General features: G+C 46.1%; 1 protein-coding gene across 1 annotated transcript in view; it reads right to left on the bottom strand.

Moving 5' to 3' along the window:
- The window catches only part of LOC132213907 (protein Daple-like), a 133,937-nt gene that overhangs the window by 78,288 nt on the left and 36,272 nt on the right, over nucleotides 1-19,377 (bottom strand). The window contains 1 exon segment of the mRNA XM_059660787.1: nucleotides 8,969-9,163. Within this exon segment, the coding sequence (XP_059516770.1) occupies nucleotides 8,969-9,163 (195 nt within the window).

Raw genomic sequence — 19,377 nt, 5'->3', positions numbered from 1 at the left:
TGGGTAGTATGGACATTTTAATGATGTTGATTCTACCAATCCATGAACACGGTATGTTCTTCCATCTGTTTATGTCTTCCTCTATATCTTTTTTCAACGTCCTGTAGTTTTCTGAGTAGAGGTCTTTTACCTCTTTAGTTAAGTTTATTCCTAAGTAGCTTAATTTTTTTTGGTGCGATGGTAAATGGGATTGTTTTTATAATCTCTCTTTCTGAAAGTTCACTATTGGTGTATAGAAATGCCTCATATTTCTTGGGGTTAATTTTGTATCCTGCTACATTGCCAAATTCATGTATTAAGTCTAGTAGCTTTTTGATGGAGTCTCTAGGGTTTTGTATGTATAATATCATGTCATCTGCAAATAAGGACAGTTTTACTTCCTCTTTTCCAATTTGGATGCCTTTTATTTCTTCTTCTTGCCTAATTGTGATGGCTAATACTTCCAGTACTATGTTGAACAGGAGTGGTGAGAGTGGGCATCCCTGTCTTGTTCTTGTTCTTAGGGGAAATGCTGTTAGTTTTTGTCCATTGAGTATGATGTTGGCTGTGGGTTTGTCATATATGGCTTTTATTATGTTGAGGTATGATCCTTCAATTCCCACTGTGCTGAGAGTTTTTATCAAAAATGGGTGTTGGATATTGTCAAATGCTTTTTCTGCATCAATTGATATGACCATGTGGTTTTTTTCTTTCAGTTTGTTTATGTGATGTATCACGTTTATTGATTTGCGGATATTGTACCATCCTTGCATCCCTGGGGTAAATCCTACTTGGTCATGGTGTATGATCTTTCTGATATACTGCTGGATCCGATTTGCTAAGATTTTGTTGAGGATTTTGGCATCTATGTTCATGAGGTATATTGGCCTGTAATTCTCTTTCATTGTGTTGTCTTTACCTGGTTTTGGTATTAGGGTGATCCTGGCTTCATAGAATGAGCTTGGAAGTGTTCCTTCCTTTTGAATTTTTTGTAGTAGTCTGAGGAGGATAGGTTTTAGTTCTTCCTTGAATGTTTGGTAAAACTCCCCTGTGAAGCCGTCTGGTCCTGGGCTTTTGTTTGATGGAAGCTTTTTGATGACTACTTCAATTTCTTCCATAGTTATTGGCCTATTGAGATTTCTGGATTCTTCCTGATTGAGTTTTGGAATGTTGTATTTTTCTAGGAATTTGTGCATTTCTTCCATGTTGTCTAGTTTGTTGGAGTAGAGTTGTCCATAGTATTTTTTAACAACCATTTGTATTTCTGTGGGGTCTGTTGTTATTTCGCCTCTATCGTTTCTGATTTTGTTTATTTGGGTCCTCTCTCTTTGCTTCTTGGTGAGTCTGGCTAGAGGTTTGTCAATCTTGTTTATCCTTTCAAAGAACCAGCTCTTGGTTTCATTGATTTTCTGTATTGTTTTTTTGGTCTCTATGCCATTTATTTCTGCTCTAATCTTTATTATCTCCTTCCTTCTGCTCACTCTGGGGTTTTCTTGTTGCTGTCTTTCTAATTCTTTGAGTTGTAGAGTTAGATGATTTACTACCATTTTTTCTTGTTTTTTGAGATAGGCCTGTAGAGCTATAAACTTCCCTCTCAGGACTGCTTTCATTGTGTCCCATAGGTTTTGGTTGTTGTGTTTTCATTGTCATTAGTTTCCAGGATATTTTTGATTTCTTCTTTGATCTCATTGGTAACCCAATCAATATTTAATAACATGCTATTCAGCTTCCAAGTGTTTGAGTATTTGGGGTTGTTTTTATTGTAGTTTATTTCTAATATTATGCCATCATGATCTGAGAAGATGCTTTTTATGATTTCAATCTTCTTGAATTTGGGGAGACGTTGCTTGTGACCCAATATGTGCTCTATGTTTGAATATGTCCCATGAGCATCAGAGTGGAATGTATATTCTGTGGCTTTGGGGTGAAGTGTTCTGAAGATGTCTATTAAGTCCATCTGATCTAGTGAGTCATTTAGGATTCCTGTTTCTTTGCTGATTGTTTGTCTAGCGGACTTATCCAGTGATGTCAGTGGTGTATTTAAGTCCCCTACTATAATTGTATTGTTGTCGATCTCTCCTTTGATATCTTCCAGGAGTTTTTTTTATGAATTTGGGTGCTCCTGCATTGGGTGCATATATGTTTACCAGAGTTGTATCTTCTTGTTGTATTGATCCCTTTAGTATGATGAATTGGCCTTCCTTATCTTTTGTTATGGCCTTCACTTTGAGGTCTATTTTGTCTGATATAAGTATTGCTACCCCAGCTTTCTTTTCCTTTCCATTTGCCTGAAAGACATTTTTTCAACCCTTACTTTCAGTCCGTGTGAGTCCCTTCTAATGAGGTGTGTCTCTTGTAGACAGCAGATGTATTGGTCATGTTTTTGTATCCATTCAGCCACTCGATGTCTTTTGGTTGGAGCATTTAGTCCGTTTACATTTAAAGTTATTATTGAAAGGTACTTGTTTGTAGCCATTTCTTTTTTAGTGTGGCTGTTTTCTTTCTGAGCTTTTTATTTCTTTTTTTACACCAGTCCCTTTAGCATTTCTTGCATTGCTGGCTTGGTGGTGATAAACTCCTTTAGCCTTTTTTTGTCTGTGAAACTTCTCATTTCCCCTTCAATTTTGAATGATAGCCTTGCTGGATAGAGTATTCTTGGATTCAGTCCTTTGCTTTGCATCACTTTGTAAATTTCAGTCCATTCTTTTCTGGCCTGATGTGTTTCTGTTGAGAAGTCATTTGATAATCTAATGGGAGATCCCTTGTATGTAACTTTCCGTCTCTCTCTTGCAGCTTGTAAGATTCTTTCTTTGTCCTAAACATTTGCCATGGTAATTATGATGTGTTTTGGTGTGGGTTTTTTCGCGTTCACCTTGTTTGGGACTCTCTGGGTTTGTGTGACTTTTTTCTTCCCCACCTCAGGGAAGTTTTCTGATATTATTTCTTCGAGTAGGTTTTCTAATCCTTGTTCCTCTTTCTGTTGTTCTGGCACCCCTATTATTCGTATGTTGTTTCGTTTTATGTTGTCCCAGAGCTCCCTTAGGCTCTCCTCCTGTCTTTTAATTTTTTTCTCCAATTGCAGTACAGTTTGGGTGTGTTTTGCTTCCTTGTCTTCTAATTCACTAATTCGGTCCTCCGCTTCTCCTAGTCTACTGTTGATACTTTCAATGGTGTTTTTTATTGCAGCTATATAGCTCTTCATTTCTTCTTGGGTCTAACTTAAGCTGTTGATTTTTTCATCTGTTTCTTCTAGCTTCTTGCATATGTTATTGATTTTTTCCTCCGTCCAGTTTATGAACTCTAGGACCCTTATTCTGAATTCTTTTTCGGTCATGTTGCATGACTCTGTATCACTTAGCTGCTTTTCTGGCGAGACCTCTTTTTCTTTCCTTTGGGGGTTTCTTTGTCTACCCATGTTTGATCTCACTGACATATCTAGAAGTTGAGTCGTTCAGTGGCTGCTCCCTGGGTGGCAGTGACTCCTTGGTCTGTGGTTGCTCTTCAGGCGGTTGCGGTAGCAGCTGCTCTTCAGTTGGCAGCAGCTCCTCTGGTGGGTGCTGTTCACAGCTGTGGTAGTTCTTCTGGCTGGTGGGGGTAGGTTTCAGGTACAGCTGCTGTTCCTCAGACAGAGGGTGTGGTGCTCAGGAGGCTGCTGTTGTTTGGATCTGCTGCATTGATTTAAAGGCACAAAATACAACACAACAAGGCACCATGTACCAGGCACCACTCTGTGTTGTTGCTGGGATTGAAAATCCCTCTATAGTCCAGACCCTGTTAACTCCCAGGGACTGATCAGATTATTTTAATCCTTGATCTCGTTCAGGGTGGAATCTGGGTGTGGTTGTGCTCCTTGCCTGGGGGCTAGGTAGGGGAGTCCCACCCTCTGGAAAGGATGGCTGCCCTGATCCTGGGCCCAGGGGTGTCTCAGGACTCAATCCGCTGCCACCTCTCCCGGCCCCCCCTCTCTCCTCAGTCTCTCCCCAGATTGCACTCGTCTTCACCTTCTCCCTCTCTTCAGCACAGGTGAGTGTCTGTATCCGGAATGTCTTACGAACAGGATTCAGTGAAAATAAACAAGTAAACGCCAGCCGCGGAAACAGGGAAGGCTGACTTTCTACAAGCTCTTCTATTACTGGCACTGCATGCTCTGGTCAGCTCTTCAGGGTGCTCCCCTGTAGGCTCAGTCCTCCGTGATCACAGAACCCAGCTCTCAAATCCCCCGGCGGCGCAAGGAATCCTGCGGATCTCCTTTCCCCAGTCAGGGGCTGTGCCTGTCCCAAGGGACGTTGCTATCTGCCACGCGGTCTCCCTCTAACCCTCTGGGCTCAGAGGTCTGGCAAACTTTCCTGCCCAGATCCCTGGTTTTTTACCTTTCCAGGGGAGCTCTGCCCTTCCCGGCTGCAAACCGTCTCACCAGCTGAGTAGTTTCGGCAATCTGGCGTGGGTGTTATTAGTTTCAGCTGCTCACTCCATTTGCTCCAGGAGACGACCTGGGACCCCTCTGCCTATATCGCTGCCATCTTGTTGAATCTCTCAGAAAGGACAATTCTTAACTGAAAGGGCCGATGACCCAGTCTAGCCCACACTAAGCCCTCCAGACTGACAACAAGGACATAACAGAGCGATTCTGTCACAGCTCAGGGGAGCACCCCCAGGAGCACAGCTCGGATTCTGGAGACGCCCCAGGAGGGGTCCTGCCTCCCCTGATTGCCTGGCCCCGTGCACAGTGGGCATGAGCTGTACGGGATGACAGCCTGTGTTTCTGTGTCTGTGAGGTCTGGGGCTGGGCTCAAACAATTTTGTTAACAAAGGAAATTTCACGCAGAACTCCGGTACAGGCCAAACAGGGCGGCTCTGGGAAAGCGAAGGGTTGGAGGGGTGTGGAGCCCACCCTTACTACACATGGAGCTTTCTAGAACACATGGAAACACCCTGCCTAGACCAGGACAGTGGCACCTGGTGAGGGCGGGAGGCAGCACAGGGCAGAGTGTGTGCGCCACGTGTGCACAATGTAGCCTGTGCCTGCTCCAGGGCCCGCTTCCCCTCGGTGGTCCGAGGGGCGGGTGCTGGGGTCTCAGGAGGAAAGAACATGCTGGCTTTCCATGGCTGTTTGCTGTCCTTCAGCTCCTTCTCTTTTTTGTTTCAAATTGACATCTGCTCCGAAGGGAAAAGAATCAGACCTCCCCTGTGACAAGTGTGGGGCAGCTGCCCTCCTGTCTGTGGTGTGTGCCCGCCTAAGCGTGCCTAGGGCAGCCCTCCCTGCCTCCCTAGGATCACAGGGGGAGCACCTGCTGCAGGGAGGGTGGCACCTCCCGGTCAGGGCAGGTGGTCCCTTCCAGGCCTGCAGACCTCCCCTCCTGGTCCACGCCTCCAGCACACGCAGTCCCACGGCGCAGCCCCTCCCCCCCCCTCCGGTATCATCAGACTGGTCCTACTGCACAGTCATAGCTGGGGACAGGGACTGTGTGCTCGTCGTCCCTGCACACAGCTGGTGTTGAGCTGAACTGCACTGATAACCAGGGACACACTAGGAGCGGATCTGCTTCCTGCCCCACCAAGCAGTCTGCTCTGGACTCACTGGGGCACAGGGCTCCCAGGTCCCCAGCCCTGGCACGCTCCCCAAATAGCAGGCACCAGAAAAAGCCTCTTAGCAGCGGGGTTTGGGGGTGAGTCAACAAGTACTTGGTTTCCGTGAAGAGCACAGAAGCAGAATGAGCCCCCTCTTTCAGAAGGAAAAACTTGAACAAAAAAACCCACCTTCCTCTTGGAAAAGGATGTGTCATTGAAAGGCAACTGTGATGCAGATCAGCGGCTCCCAAAGCCTCCGTCCATTCCAGTCCTGCTCTGCCCACCCCTTTGCCTCTGTCTCTTGATGAGAGAAGCTCGAGGAATCAGAACACTTAGGAAGACAATCCCTTTCCTCAGCGGATTCAGCATAAATCTGGCCCCTCGGTGACACTTCCAAGAACAGTGGCCAACTCCTCCTGTCGTGTTACCCTCCACCCAGTGTGAAGAGGGTGGGCTCCGCAGTGTCACAATGCCCCCCACAGAGCCTGTCTCTGCCCATAAGTTGCAGGAGCCCATGCCAGCACCATGGAGCTTTCTAGGCAATGGGAGGGTGGGAGATAGGGCTCCTCCTGCACTTATTGTTGATACTTCAGAAGCCGAAGCCAATGTAAATGCTCTCAGTTTTTGTTTTAATTAAAAAGTTAGCTCCCCACCCTCCTAGGATTTTGTTCTTTGGAAATTATAAAGACCCGAAGCGACTGTTAATGGTCGAGAAGGCTGGTCTCATTCCCTGATTCCCTTCTGCCTCCATGAGATGGCAAGAGTTTCCATCAGTTTCTAAGATGAAATTTACCACTGGGAGCTGCTCTGGGCAACTCCAATCCAGGTGAGGAAAGTGAGACCTTCCTGCAATCAGTGCTGTCTGCCTGGGCCACTAGGCCTTCCTTCAGGAAAGGGCAGTCCAAGCCTCCAGAAGAGTGACTCCCCATCACGGAGGGATGGAAGCAGGAGCTGCATGCTTAGGCCCCTCGGGGAGACAGGGAAGGGGTGTTGAGGAACTGCGGGTCCCCATTCCCGCTTCAGCATAACACCTCCACTTTCACCTCCTTTGTGTGTGGGACTTGCACACAGGCCTTAGCTTGAAGGAAAAGCACTGCTGATGGAAACAGGTCTGAGAACACAGGCTGAAGGGCACCACGCACCGCCCACTCCCCGTGCTGCCTGTGGTGGGGAACTGGAGCTCCAGGGACTGCTCACAGGGGCTGTCATCTGAATTCTAGCCCGTGGAGAACATAATGCTGGTGAGTCAGCGGACCTGGAACATCCACGGGGAACCTGGGCCTTTTGCCAGATGGCCACCTCTGACTCTGGCCCAGCCCTGAGTCGTGGTCGTGTCCAGCTCCTGGAGGAGGGAGGGATGGGTGGACCCTGCCCTTAGGGAGTACGTGCCCTGCATGTCCTATATCTCCCCATTTCTCCTGCTGGGACAGCCTCACACTCAGGACTCTCTCTGACTTAACTTTAAATCACTCTTCCGCCTGCGCAATGACTGGGACTCCAAAGGACAGAAGTGTCCTGGCCTAAGGGCCATGCAGCAAAGGCAGCTGATACTTAGTATCCTGGGAGCACCTCCACCTCCAGGGCCAGCTGCACCCAAAGCAGGGCCCTGAGAGCAATCCCCTCCCAGGGGCCTGGGCTCTCCGGCGGGGGGCGGGGGGGGTGTTGGAGGAAGGTAAAGGAAAGAACCACCACCTGAGGGAGGAGGCAGGTTCCCTAGAGAATGAGCCTGCACCAGCAGCTCCTCATCAGCAACATCAGGAATCCATGGGCCACCAGTCACTGCTCTTCCCTGAGAAGGACTAGGATGCCCTGTGCCTCAGGCCTGCCAGCTGCTCTCTGACAGCAGCCCTGGGTCCCCTCCAAAGGGACACCAGGGTCTCCATTTTGCAGACAGTTCTAGGTCCCCCTGAGCGTGAGCACTGGGCTGCCGGGAATCACCGTGGGCAGTGCTGGGCGTGCAGTATGGGGGGCCCTGGGGCAGGCTCCGCAGGCATCTGAACAGGCCTGGGCTCTGGCTCAGGGGGGATCCAGGCTGAGGCAGCCAGAGGGTTCGCCTGGAGGGCCGGAGCTAGAGCCACACAGCCTGCTGGCAGGCCCAGGGGAGGGGGTGCTCCTGGCTCCTGCTGGAGCCCAGGCAGGGCTTCCGCTCTGCAGAGCCTGGGAGACTGGGCCGACTGCTGAGTGGCCACAAGGAACACAGAGCGAGCCCGTCCCAGCTGCACAGGGCACAGCACCCCGACACCCAAAAGTCACTGGCTGCCGTTTCAGTGTCTGTCCAGGAGCACAGAGGGACTGCCTCCTGCCCTGTGCTCACTCACCTCACCTTCTCCCAGGGGTGCTCCTGATTTGTAAACCAGGGGCCAGGTCCTGAAGCTGAGCCAGGGAGTGTTGAGAGCCGGGGCCCTGTCTGTCTTTGCTGGGCTTGTCAAATTACAGTTATGCTTGTCATAGCTCCCAGGGTCCAATGGGAGGTAAGATGATGAAAAATCATAACCCCTTCTCTTCTTGTCAGTTTCTAACACCTCCGGGGCGGTCATTTCCAGCTCTTCTGCTGTCCTCAGATGCTGTCATCTCTAGGTCATAATCAGAATGTCTTTTTAAGTTTTAAGCTGTATTTCTCCCATCTGTTGCACATTTTAAATTTCCCAGTGCTCATCCCCAGATGCTCCTTTTCATAGCATCCTGCCCTGGTTGCACTGTGCAAAGTGGTTTACTCTGCTGTCATGATGAGCATTTTAAAGCTTTTGTCTCTGCCCAATGCCTGCTGACCCTGTTGCTCTCACATTGGTTTGTCTCTGGTGTTGCAGACGCTCCTCAGGTGTCCGGGAACCCTGACCTCTCATGGGCTCCCCCTGGAACATATGACCCGACTACCCTGCTGGGAGAGTCTCCCGCTAATCAGATGCCTTGAAGAGGACCATAATTTCCCATGTAAGGTGCGAGCACGCAAGGCTACTGGCATCTGGGAGGCATCCAACCTGTCAATCCTCCCTGAATCCCCTTGTTTTTCAGTCTAGGAGACCTGCCCTCCTCGCCATGGACTGGCCTCCAGGGCAGGGACCCTGTCAAGTCTCCTCCCGGAGAATAAACCTCCAATGTTGCCTGAAGTTAGCCCAAACTCTGGTTCACCTCTGTTCAGGAGCCACTTGTTGCTACCAATTTCTGAGCAGTGGTGTGGGTCCCAGGGCTCAGGCCCAGCCGTCCAGATGGCTGAGTTACCCTCCCAAAGTCGCACAGCTGTAGGCGGAGCTGAGTTCTGAACCTGTGACTGTGGGATGCCAAACCTGTCCACAACGTCACCCACCTGCTGATCACCTCTCAGTCTGGGAGGCGCCTCCTGCCCCTGTGAGCCGGGGTCTTTGGGAAGGACCTCAGGCCGAGATGCTCATCCCTCTTGGTTCTGGAGCAACCCGTGACTCACCGTGGGTGCGGCCTGGGTGCCGGGAGGTGGAGGTGGAGCTGGAAGGAGCTGTAGTGATGGCTGAGGATGAACAGGCCCCGGAGCCCAGCTCTGATGGCCGGGGCTTGGTGGCTGGGTCAGCAGAGGCATCTCCTCGAGTGCGGTCAAGGCTGCCTCTGTGTGGGGCCACTCCCTTTGGTATTGGGTCCCCAGGGCCTGGGGCAGAGAAGGACAGTGAGAAATGAGGCTGCAAAATCCCATGCCAAGTTGGGGTGATCACCTGAGGCCTAAAAGCAGAGGCAGCAGGGCCAGGGAGCCCAGGGACAAAAGCGGGGCTGTGTGCCTCACTGTCTGTGGTCTAAGGGGGGGCCCTGGCGGCAGCCTGAGTTGGAGGCCCCAGGATGCCGGCCCTGGCTCTAACCATGGCTCACAGTGTGAATCCCCAGCAGCCGGGAGGAAATAAAGGGTGAGCTCAGGAAGCTCAAAAAAATGTTGGTAAAAGTCCAACACATTCACTACTGGCCCCCCTGCCGTGTCCCTCAATCCCTGATCACTAGTGAGTAGACCTGGCCTGTGGCTGCTCAGGACCACTCCCGACCTGGGGCCAGGCCCTCAAGGTCCGGGATGTGCACCCTGCAAACGGGCTTCCCTTCTGATTTGAGAAAGAAGTTCACTGCCACCCTAATAATCATCTGTTTAAGAAGTTTTCATCTCTCATGGTGACTGCAAGAATGAGTTTTACCTTGTATGTTTGGCAATCTCTGAGTTTTCTACTGTGAACATATACTCTTGTCCAAGTTAAATAAAACCCCAATGAAAACAGCAACATTGGGAGCAAAAACAAACCTAAAAGACCTTGGACTACCTCGTAGTAGGAAAGGGGATGGCTCTCCAAATACAAATGAAAAACGAATGTGGTTGGAGTTCCTCAGAGCATCAGGACAAGGCTGTTTTGCACAGTGTCCTGCTCCAGGCAGCCGGAGGGCTATGGTCCCGGAGCCACGCCCACTGTGGGGATTCTGGGCTCTCCACTCTCCGAGGACCTGCTGCCCTTGCCCTTCAGCCACCCAGTGTCTGGACTCACGGGGAAGTTTTAAGCACCCAAGCCTTGCAATTGAAACCAAGGGGAGATTTGGATTCTGAAAGATAACCTTGATGAGAAGCAAGATTCAAGTCTGGTGGGATGAATCTGACAGGCGTCCACTGCGTGAAGTCAGAGTGAGCAGTAGCCGGAGGCAGATGCGCCAGACAGCAGCCAGGGCAGAGAGCGCGCGTTTCCAACAGCATGCTGGGCAGGCAGGCAGGGGACCAGCACACGGCAGCCCAGGAATCAGAGGGATGCATGTGACAAAGTCAGTGCCACATCAACTGACAGGAGCAGTGTGAGAATCACCCGTTTACTTTTACGGTGACCTTGTGTTTATATGATAGTGGTTTTCCATTTACGGTACGGATAACAATCTTTTAAAATAAAGTGGAAACCACAAGTCGATTCAAGGGGAAGTATGTAAGTATCACTCAGGTGAAATAGACTTTGCAAAATCATGGAGATGGTATGAGGATGGCTGAAGACAGAAAACAATGCAGTAGCTAAAGGCTTCTGTGGACCAGCGCTCCCAGCTGACGCTGACTTTGAGCTGATGTCCTGTCTGTCCACTGCTGCCCTCACAGCAGCATCCAAGACGTCAGAGGACCTCAGCACAGTCCTAAAACGTCACTTTGGGCTGAACCCCGGCTGAGCAACATCGATCCGATTATTTGAGATGCTGAGTGGAGTAGTAAATTCTTCAAAACACAGAACACATCTAAAAATGGACTGCTCTGCAAAAGCCAAGATTCTGTGCTCTGACTCAGAAGGTGGAGACAAGGGCAGCAGATTTAAAGTTAGCGGCCCAAAAATGAGTCTGAAAAATCTCACTTGACAGGAGGTGCGCAGTTTCGGAAGCATAGCGACCGCTGATGAGTTCTGCACTGCACAGGGGCATGGTCTACAAGCCTGCAGGTGCGAGAGAGGGGGCGGTACTGGGCCCGGGGCCTCACTTAGCACAGACACCCTGGCCATGGATACCCCAAACCTCCCCTAACACTGCGCTGCGCTGGAGTCAGGTCCAGAGTCTGAGACAACTGGTCTCCTTTAAAGTCAGAATCCAGGTTGGCTACTTTAAGCTTGGCTTGGAATTTGGGTCAGGAGGAGGGGTCCACTATGGGTCATCTGGCCTTTAGCTACTGTTTTTCTGTTTGTTTTTTGAATTTCAGACATGAAGGCAGGTACATTGTGAAGACACTGATGGATCTGAAATCCCCACTGTCTGCGAAATGGAGGGGCTAGTGAGAAGCAGGTTTGATGTCAGAGGAGGTCCAGAACCTCAGGCGTTTACAGAAAGCCAGCCGGGCTGATGAAGACTTGGCCTTGTCCTCACTTCCGCTTCTGCAAAAGCGACTCTTTATGTGCCGAGTTGCTAAATTGTGATCCCCCGATAACCCAAGAGAGGAAGGAAAAACAAAACAAAACAGCAAATAAATGAAATGAATAACAAATGACTGCGTTAGCTAAATGTTCTTGGGAAATCAGAGTCCTGTCCTGCCCAGGAGAGTTGGAAACAATACCCACAGCACAATCAGAATCAGGACTTGATGAACCATTATGCTTTGACCCCACTTAATTAATTTAGTGGCATCCTTGTGCCCAGACTTTACTTAGCCCGTGAGGAGGATTCTATATTGCTCTAGGAGCCAATGCCTTAGACTATTTTTCAATTTCAACGTGTTAAATTATTAAATAAGAATGTTTATTGGTTTAGGACCCAGTTTTCCTTAGTCCTCCACCCTAGTGACAAGATCCCTGGCAACTTGGCTCTCACACAACTAATTCCTGCTCCTTTTCGAACACCTTGGGACACTTCCTGGTGTGCTTCAGGCTGCTGCAATGGGACAGGCCACCTGAACTGCTCACTAATAGTCCTTGTGCGTCTCAAACAGCCTCTTATGGAAGGATGAGTTTGAAATTCATCTTTTTCAGACCAAAATACTGTCAACGTCAAGAATTATTCCCATTTAGATCCCTATGCATCTTCTACTGCAAACCTACACTTCATGACCTTTAAATTATGGAGTCTCATCAGAGCAGACAATTGGCCTAACTTCCTGAACATGTCATGTACATGAGCGTAACTGACTTATCTGATTTCTGACTTAGGATTCAAGTTCATAGCAGGTCCACCATTATTTCTCTCTCCACAGCACCACCTGGTGGCCACAGCTCACACCACAGGAGAAGGAACCCACTACCAGTGATGGTGAACCTTTTGGGCTCTGCCTGTCAGCATTTTGAAAAACCCTAACTTAACTCTGGGGCCGTGTCACATATAGAAATTTTTTTGATATTTGCAACCATAGTAAAACAAAGACTTATATTTTTGATATTTATTTTATATATTTAAATGCCATTTAACACAGAAAAATCAACCAAAAAAATGAGTTCGCGTGTCATGGTTTCGCCATCACTGCACTATGCAATGCTGGTGCCCCAGGCTTGGTCAGCACCTTCAGGGACCAAAGCAGCCTCAACTGCAGGCAGTGCTCACAGTGTTTAAGAGTTCAGGCTCTGTAATCTGTCAGGCACAGGTTCAGATGCCAGCACCACCCCTTATTCTCTGGGCAAGTGCTTAACCTTGTCAAGCCTCACTTTCCCAGTCCTGGAAAGGGGATAGGAATCGTACCTGCCTCACATGGCAGTTGGAACTAAAGGAGAGATGTAAAGTGTGAAACTAGCTAAAGGGTGCTGAGCTCAGAAAGAGCCCCCATTACATGGCTGCCGTTACTAATATCTACCACTGACCTGCTCATTCATGGATCCAAACAGTTGTTCTTTATCTTTTTTTAAAAAAAATTTTATTTTATTGCTTAAAGCCATGGTCGGCAAACCGAGGCTCTCGAGCCACAGGCAGCTCCCTGCCCTTCCCCTCCAGCCCCCGAGTGTGCCTCCTCCACAAAACACCACGTGCGGGCATGCACATACAGTGCGATTGAGACTTTGTGGCCCATGCACAGAAGTCGGTTATTTTGTGAAAGAGCCGGTATTTTGTGTAAGAGCCACACCCAAGGGGCCAAAGAGCAACATGTGGCTCGTGAGCTGCGGCCCGCAGATCCGCAGTTTGCCGACCACTGGCTTAAAGTATTACAAAGAGTACTACATGTTTCCTTTTTTCCCCATTGACCTTCCCCTGGCCTACCCTACCCCCCAGTATCTTGAGTCCATTGTTTATGCTTATATGCATGCATACAAGTCCTTCCGTTGATCCCTTACCTCCCCCACCAACCCTCCCCAGCCTTCCTGCTGTAGTTTGACAGTCTGTTCCATGCTGCTCTGCCTCTGTATCTATTTTTGTTCACCAGTTTATAATGCTCTTTATTATCCATAAATGAGTGAGATCATGTGATATTTTTCTTTCATTGACTGGCTTATTTCACTTAGCATAATGCTCTCCAGGTCCATCCACACTGTTGCAAATGGTAAGAACTCCTCTTTTTTTTTTTTTACAGCAGCATAGTATTCCATTGTGCAGATGTACCACAGTTTTCTAATCCATTCATCTGCTGATGGGAATTTAGGCTGTTTCTAAATCTTAGCTATGGTAAATTGTGCTGCTATGAACATAGGGGTACATGTATCCTTTCTGGTTGGTGGTTTTGGTTTCTTGGGATATATTCCTAGAAGTGGGATCACTGGGTCAAATGGGAGTTCCCTTTTTAACGTTTTGAGGAAACTCCATACTGTTATCCACAGTGGCTGCACCAGTCTGCATTCCCACCAGCAGTGCACGAGTGTTCCTTTTTCTCCACATCCTCGCCAGCATTTGTCCTTTGTTGAACTGTTGATGATAGCCATTCTGACAGGTGTGAGATGATACCTCATTGTCGTTTGAATTTGCATCTCTCTGATGATTAGTGACTTGGAGCATGTTTTCATATGTCTCTTGGTTTCTGAATGTCCCCTTCTGAAAAGTGTCTATTCAGGTACTTTGTCCACTTTTTATTGGATTGTTTATCTTCCTTTTGTTAAGCTGTATGAGTTCCCTGTAGATGTTGGAGATTAAACCATTATCGGTGATAACATTGGCAAATACTTTCTCCCATGCAGTGGGCTTTCATGTTGTTCTATTGATAGTTTTGTGTGTGTGTGTGTGTGTGTGTGTGTGTGTGTGTGTGTGTGTGTTTGCTATGCAGAAGCTTTTTATTTTGATGTAGTCCCATTTGTTTATTTTCTCTTTAGTTTCTATTGCCCTAGGTGCTGTATCGGTAAAGATATTGCTACCACAAATGTCTGCTATTTTGCTGCCTATTGCTTCTTCTATGATTTTTATGGTTTCCTATCTTAAAGTCCTTTATCCATTTTGAGTTTACTTTTGTGTATGGTGGAAGTTGGTGGTCTATTTTCATTTTTTTTGCAAGTATCTGTCCAGTTTTCCCAACACCATTTATTGAAGGGATTCTCTTGTCTCCATTGTATGCTCTTGCCTCCTTTGTCAAACATTAATTGAGCATGCTGGCTTGTGTTGATTTCTGGGTTCTCTGTTCTGTTCCACTGGTCTTTATGTTTGTTCTGGTGCCAGTACCAGGCAGTTTTGAGAACAGTGGATTTGTAGTATAGCTTGCTATCTGGTATTGTGATCCCTCCTACATTGTTCTCTCTCAAGATCGCTGCAGCTATTTGGGGTCTTTTTTTATTCAAGATGAATTTTTGGAGAGTTTGTTCTAGATCTCTGAAGTGTGCCATTGGTATTTTAATGGTGATTGCATTGAATTTATAGATTGCTTTGGGTAGTAGGGGCATTTTAATGATGTTGATTCTACCAACCCATGAACATGGTATATTCTTCCATTTGTTCATATCTTCCTCTATCTCTTTTTTTCAATGTTGTGTTGTTTTCTGAGTACAGGTCTTTTATGTCCTCAGTTAAGTTTATTCCTAAGTATCTTAATTTTTTTTTTTTTTGTGAAATGGTAAATGGGATTGTTTTTTTTTTTTTTTTTTTTTTTTTCGCTTCTCTTTCTGTGAGTTCATTATTAGTGTATAAAAAGGCCATAGATTTCTGGGTGTTAACTTTATATCCTGCTACTTTATCAACTTCACTTATTAGGTCCAGTAGTTTTTTAATGGAGTCTTTGGGGTTTTTTATATATAGTAAGATGTCATCTGCTAATAAGGACAGTTTTACTTCTTCTTTTCCAATTGGATGCCTTTTATTTCCTTTTCTTGTCTGATCACTATGGCTAGCACTTCCAGTACTATTTCAAACAGGAGTGGTGAGAGTGGGCATCCCTGTCTTCTTCCCATTTGTAGGGGAAATGAGTTTAGTTTTTGCCCATTGAGTTTGATGTTGGCTGCAGGTTTGTCATTTAAGGCTTTTATTATGTTGAGGTATGGTCCCTTTATTCCCACTTTGCTGAGAGCTTTTATCAAGAAAGGGTGTTGGATTTTCGCAAATGCTTTTTCTGCATTGGTTGATATAATTATGTGATTTTTGTCTCTCAGTTTGTTTATATGATGTATCACATTTATTTATTTGTGGATATTGTACCATCCTTGCACCCTCGGAATAAATCCAACTTCGTCATGGTGTATGATCTTTATAATGTAATGCTCAATTCGATTTGCTAGAATTTTGTTGAGGATTTTTGCATCTATGTTCATCAAGGATATTGGCCTGTAGTTCTCTTTTTTGTGGTGTCTTTATCAGGTTTTGGAATTAGGGTAATGCTTGCTTCATAGGAAGAGCTTGGAAGTGTGCCTTCCTCTTGAATTTTTTGAAACAGTCTGTGGAAGACAGGTTGAAGTTCTTTGAATGCTTGGTAGAACACCCCTGTAAAGCCATCTTGACCAGGGCTTTTGTTTGCTGGAAGATTTTTGCTCACTGCTTCAATTTATTCGGGAGTCATTGGCCTATTCAGGTTTTTTGATTCTTCTTGATTGAGTTTTGGGAGCTTGTATTTTTCAAAGAATATGTCTATTTCATCTAGGTAGTCCACTTTGTTGGAATAGAGTTGTTCAAAGTACTTTTTCATAATCATTTGTATTTCTGTGGGATTGGTTGTTACTTCATTTCTTTCATTTCTAATTTTATTTGGGCTCTCTCTCTTATCTTCTTGGTGAGCCCGGCTAGAGGTTCATCATTCTTGTTTATCCTTTCAAAGAACTAGCTTTTGGTTTTGTTGAACTTTATTATTGTTTTTTTTTTGGTCTCTATGTCACTTATCTCCATGCTGATCTTTATTATTAGCTTCTTTCTGCTTACACTGGGATTTTCTTGTTGCTCTCCATCTAATTCTTTGAGTTGTAGGGTTAGATAATTTATTACCATTTTTTCTTGTTTTTTTGAGATAGGCCTGCAAAGCTATGAACGTCCCCCTCAAGACTGCTTTCACTGTGTCCTATAGATTTTGGATGTTGTGTTTTCATTGTCATTTGTTGCCATGATTCTTTTTACTTCTTCGATCTCTTTGGTAACCCAATCATTACTAAAAAGCATTCTATTTAGCCTCCAGGTTTTGATTTTTTAATGGTTTTTATTGAGTTGATTTCTACTTTTTTGCCATTGTGATCTGAGAAGATGCTTGATATGAATTCTATCTTCATGAATTTGAAAAAAAACTTTACCTGTGCCCCAATATGTGGTCTATCTTTGAAAATGACCCATGTGCACTTGAGAAGAATGTATATTCTGTGGCTTTGGGGTGTAATGTTCTGAAGATGTCAATTCCATCTGATCTAGTGAGTCATTTAGGATTGCTGTTTCTTTGCTGACTTTTTGTTTAGGGGATTTGTCCAGTGGTGTTAGTGGGGTACTAAAGTCCCCTACTATGACTGTATTCCTGTCAATCTCTCCCTTGATATCCTCCAGAAGTTTTGTTATGTATTTGGGTGCTCCTCTATTGAGAGCCTCTATGATTACGAGAGTTATATCTTCTTGTTGAATTGCTCCCTTCAGTATTATGAAGTGGCCTTCCTTATCTCTTGTTATGGCCTTCACTTTGAGATCTAATTTGTCTGATATAAGTATTGCTATCCCAGCTTTTTTTTTTTTTTTTCATTTCCATTCGTCAGAAAAAACCTTTTCCAACCTTTCACCATCAGTCTGTGTGAGTTCTTTGTTCTAAGATGAGTTTCCTGTAGACAGGAGATATATGGGTCATGTTTTCTTATCCACTCAGCTACCCTATGTCTTTTGTTTGGGGCATTTGATCCATTTACATTTAAAGGTACTTGTTTGTCACCATTTTTATTCTTTATGCCTGTGTTCCTTCTTCCCTTCCTATTTCTTCTTTTTATAGCACACCCTTTAGCATTTCTTGCATTGTTGGTTTGGGGGTAATAAACACCCTTAGTCCTTTTTTTTGTCTGTAAAGATCCTGATTTCACCCTCAATTTTAATTGATAGCCTTGCTGGATACAGTATTCTTGGATTCAGACCCTTTCTTTGCATGACTTTGTATATTTCATTCCATTCCCTTCTGGCCGATGTGTTTCTGTTGGGAAATTAGTCAATAGTCTGATGGCAGATCCTTTGTAGGTAACTTTCTGTCTCTCTCTGGCAGCCTTTAAGATTCTTACTTTGTAGTTGGTGTTTGCCAATTTAATTATAATGTGTCTTGTTATCAATCTTTTGGGGTTCATCTTGTTTGGGACTGTGTGAGCTTTTTCTTACTGATATCAGGGAAGTTTTCTGTTATTATTTCTTCAAACAGATTTTCTATTCCTTGTTCAGTTTCCTCTTCTCCTGGCACCCCTATTACGCGAATGTTGTTTCTTTTTGTGTTGTCCCAAAGTTCCCTTAGGCTCTCATCCTGTTTTTTAAGTTTCTTGTATAGATGCTGCTCTGCTTGGGTATTTTTCCTATCTTGTCTTCTAGCACACTGATGTGGTCCTCCGCTTCTTCTAGTGTACTGTTGATGCTTTCTATTGAGTTCTTTATTGCAGCGATGTCATTTTTTCATTTCTTCTTGCTTCTTCTTCATTTCTTCTTGGTTCCTACACATATTGTTGAATGTGTCTTCCATCCTTTTAAGTGACCTTATGACCACTTCTCTGAATTCTTTCTCTGTCATACTGCTTGCCTTCATTTCATTTCCTTCCTTTTCTGGTTAGTCCGCCTTTCTTTTGTATGCGGGCTGTTTCTTTGTCTCCCCATGATCTCTCCTCTCAGTGCTTCTGGTTATGTAGCTCTCTGTCTCCTGCACTGACTTTCTTCAGGCAATGCCAGCTGTGTTTACTTTGCCAGTTCCAGGTGAGTGCTCTTTGATTCAGCTGTTCCTTCTGCTCTGTGACAAGGCACAGGGCTTGTCCATGAGTTCGCACATTTGTCTCCCTCAGAGAAAACGTGCCAGGTGCCCGTGGTCGGGGAGGTTGGAGTTCTGGCATTCCTAGATTCGCAGCTGAGATAACTGGTCCCTGGAATTCTTGGTTTTAAAGTCCCAGGAAGCATCCGAGATCTCCCCAGTTGAAGGTAAGACTGGGGTTCTGATCACAGTCCGTCTCTAATCACAGCCATCTCCCCTACAAGATGGCTTGGTCTCTACAGCAGAGCTGGCCACTCCAGAAGAGATTTCAGCTGCTGTAGAGTCTGCCCAATCATGGGCGGCCAGTCCGCCAGTCCCAACAGTCCCTTGGAGTATAGCTGTCCCTCACTCACAAATACAGATACTCCATGCACTCTCCTTACGTTCTCTCACTCTCACAATATCTAGAAGCCTGCAGTCCTGTCAACAGCCATCTTACTTCTCCTATTTTTTTGTTTTGTTAATCCTCACCTGAGGATATTTTTTTCAGAGAGTGGAAGGGAGGCACAGAGTCAGAGAGAAAAACATCTTTGTGAGAGATTGATTGGGTGCCACCCACACACCTTGACCGGGCCAGGCAATGAGCTTGAAACCCAGGTACTTGCCCTTGAACAGAATCGAACCCTGGACTCTGTGATATGAGAGATGATGCTCTAACCACTGAGAAAAACCAGCCTGGGCAGTCAAGCATCTTTTCTCTGAAAGGGTTGCTAAGTCAATTCGGCTGATTATCATTAATTAACTCAACTTAGACAATAACACAAGGGGAGGTGTGAGTGTGAAAAAAAATATGTATCCTGTATGAAAACCAGAGGCAACAGATACCTCTAGATAAATGTTAATAAGTTTGTTATCATTTCCCTGCATGTGAGGATTTTACCTAATTCACCTCCTGTAAAGACTTGGAATGCAAGCATTAGTCCCCAAACACTAGTATGGATGCATGTACACATTGTGTTTTATGAGTTTCGAGGGACACACCAGGTCCCGAAGTGGTGAATGTCACCCAGAAAGGCGTGTGCACAGGTCACACTCAAGAGGCGGCTTGTCAGGGGCCCTGGTGCTGTCACAGCTGCCCCTGAAAGGGCATGAGT

This window comes from Myotis daubentonii, chromosome 12, assembly GCF_963259705.1.
Source record: "Myotis daubentonii chromosome 12, mMyoDau2.1, whole genome shotgun sequence".
NCBI lineage: Eukaryota > Metazoa > Chordata > Mammalia > Chiroptera > Vespertilionidae > Myotis > Myotis daubentonii.
The sequence above is the reverse complement of the archived record's forward strand: the minus strand, read 5'-3'. Positions and strand labels throughout refer to the sequence as shown.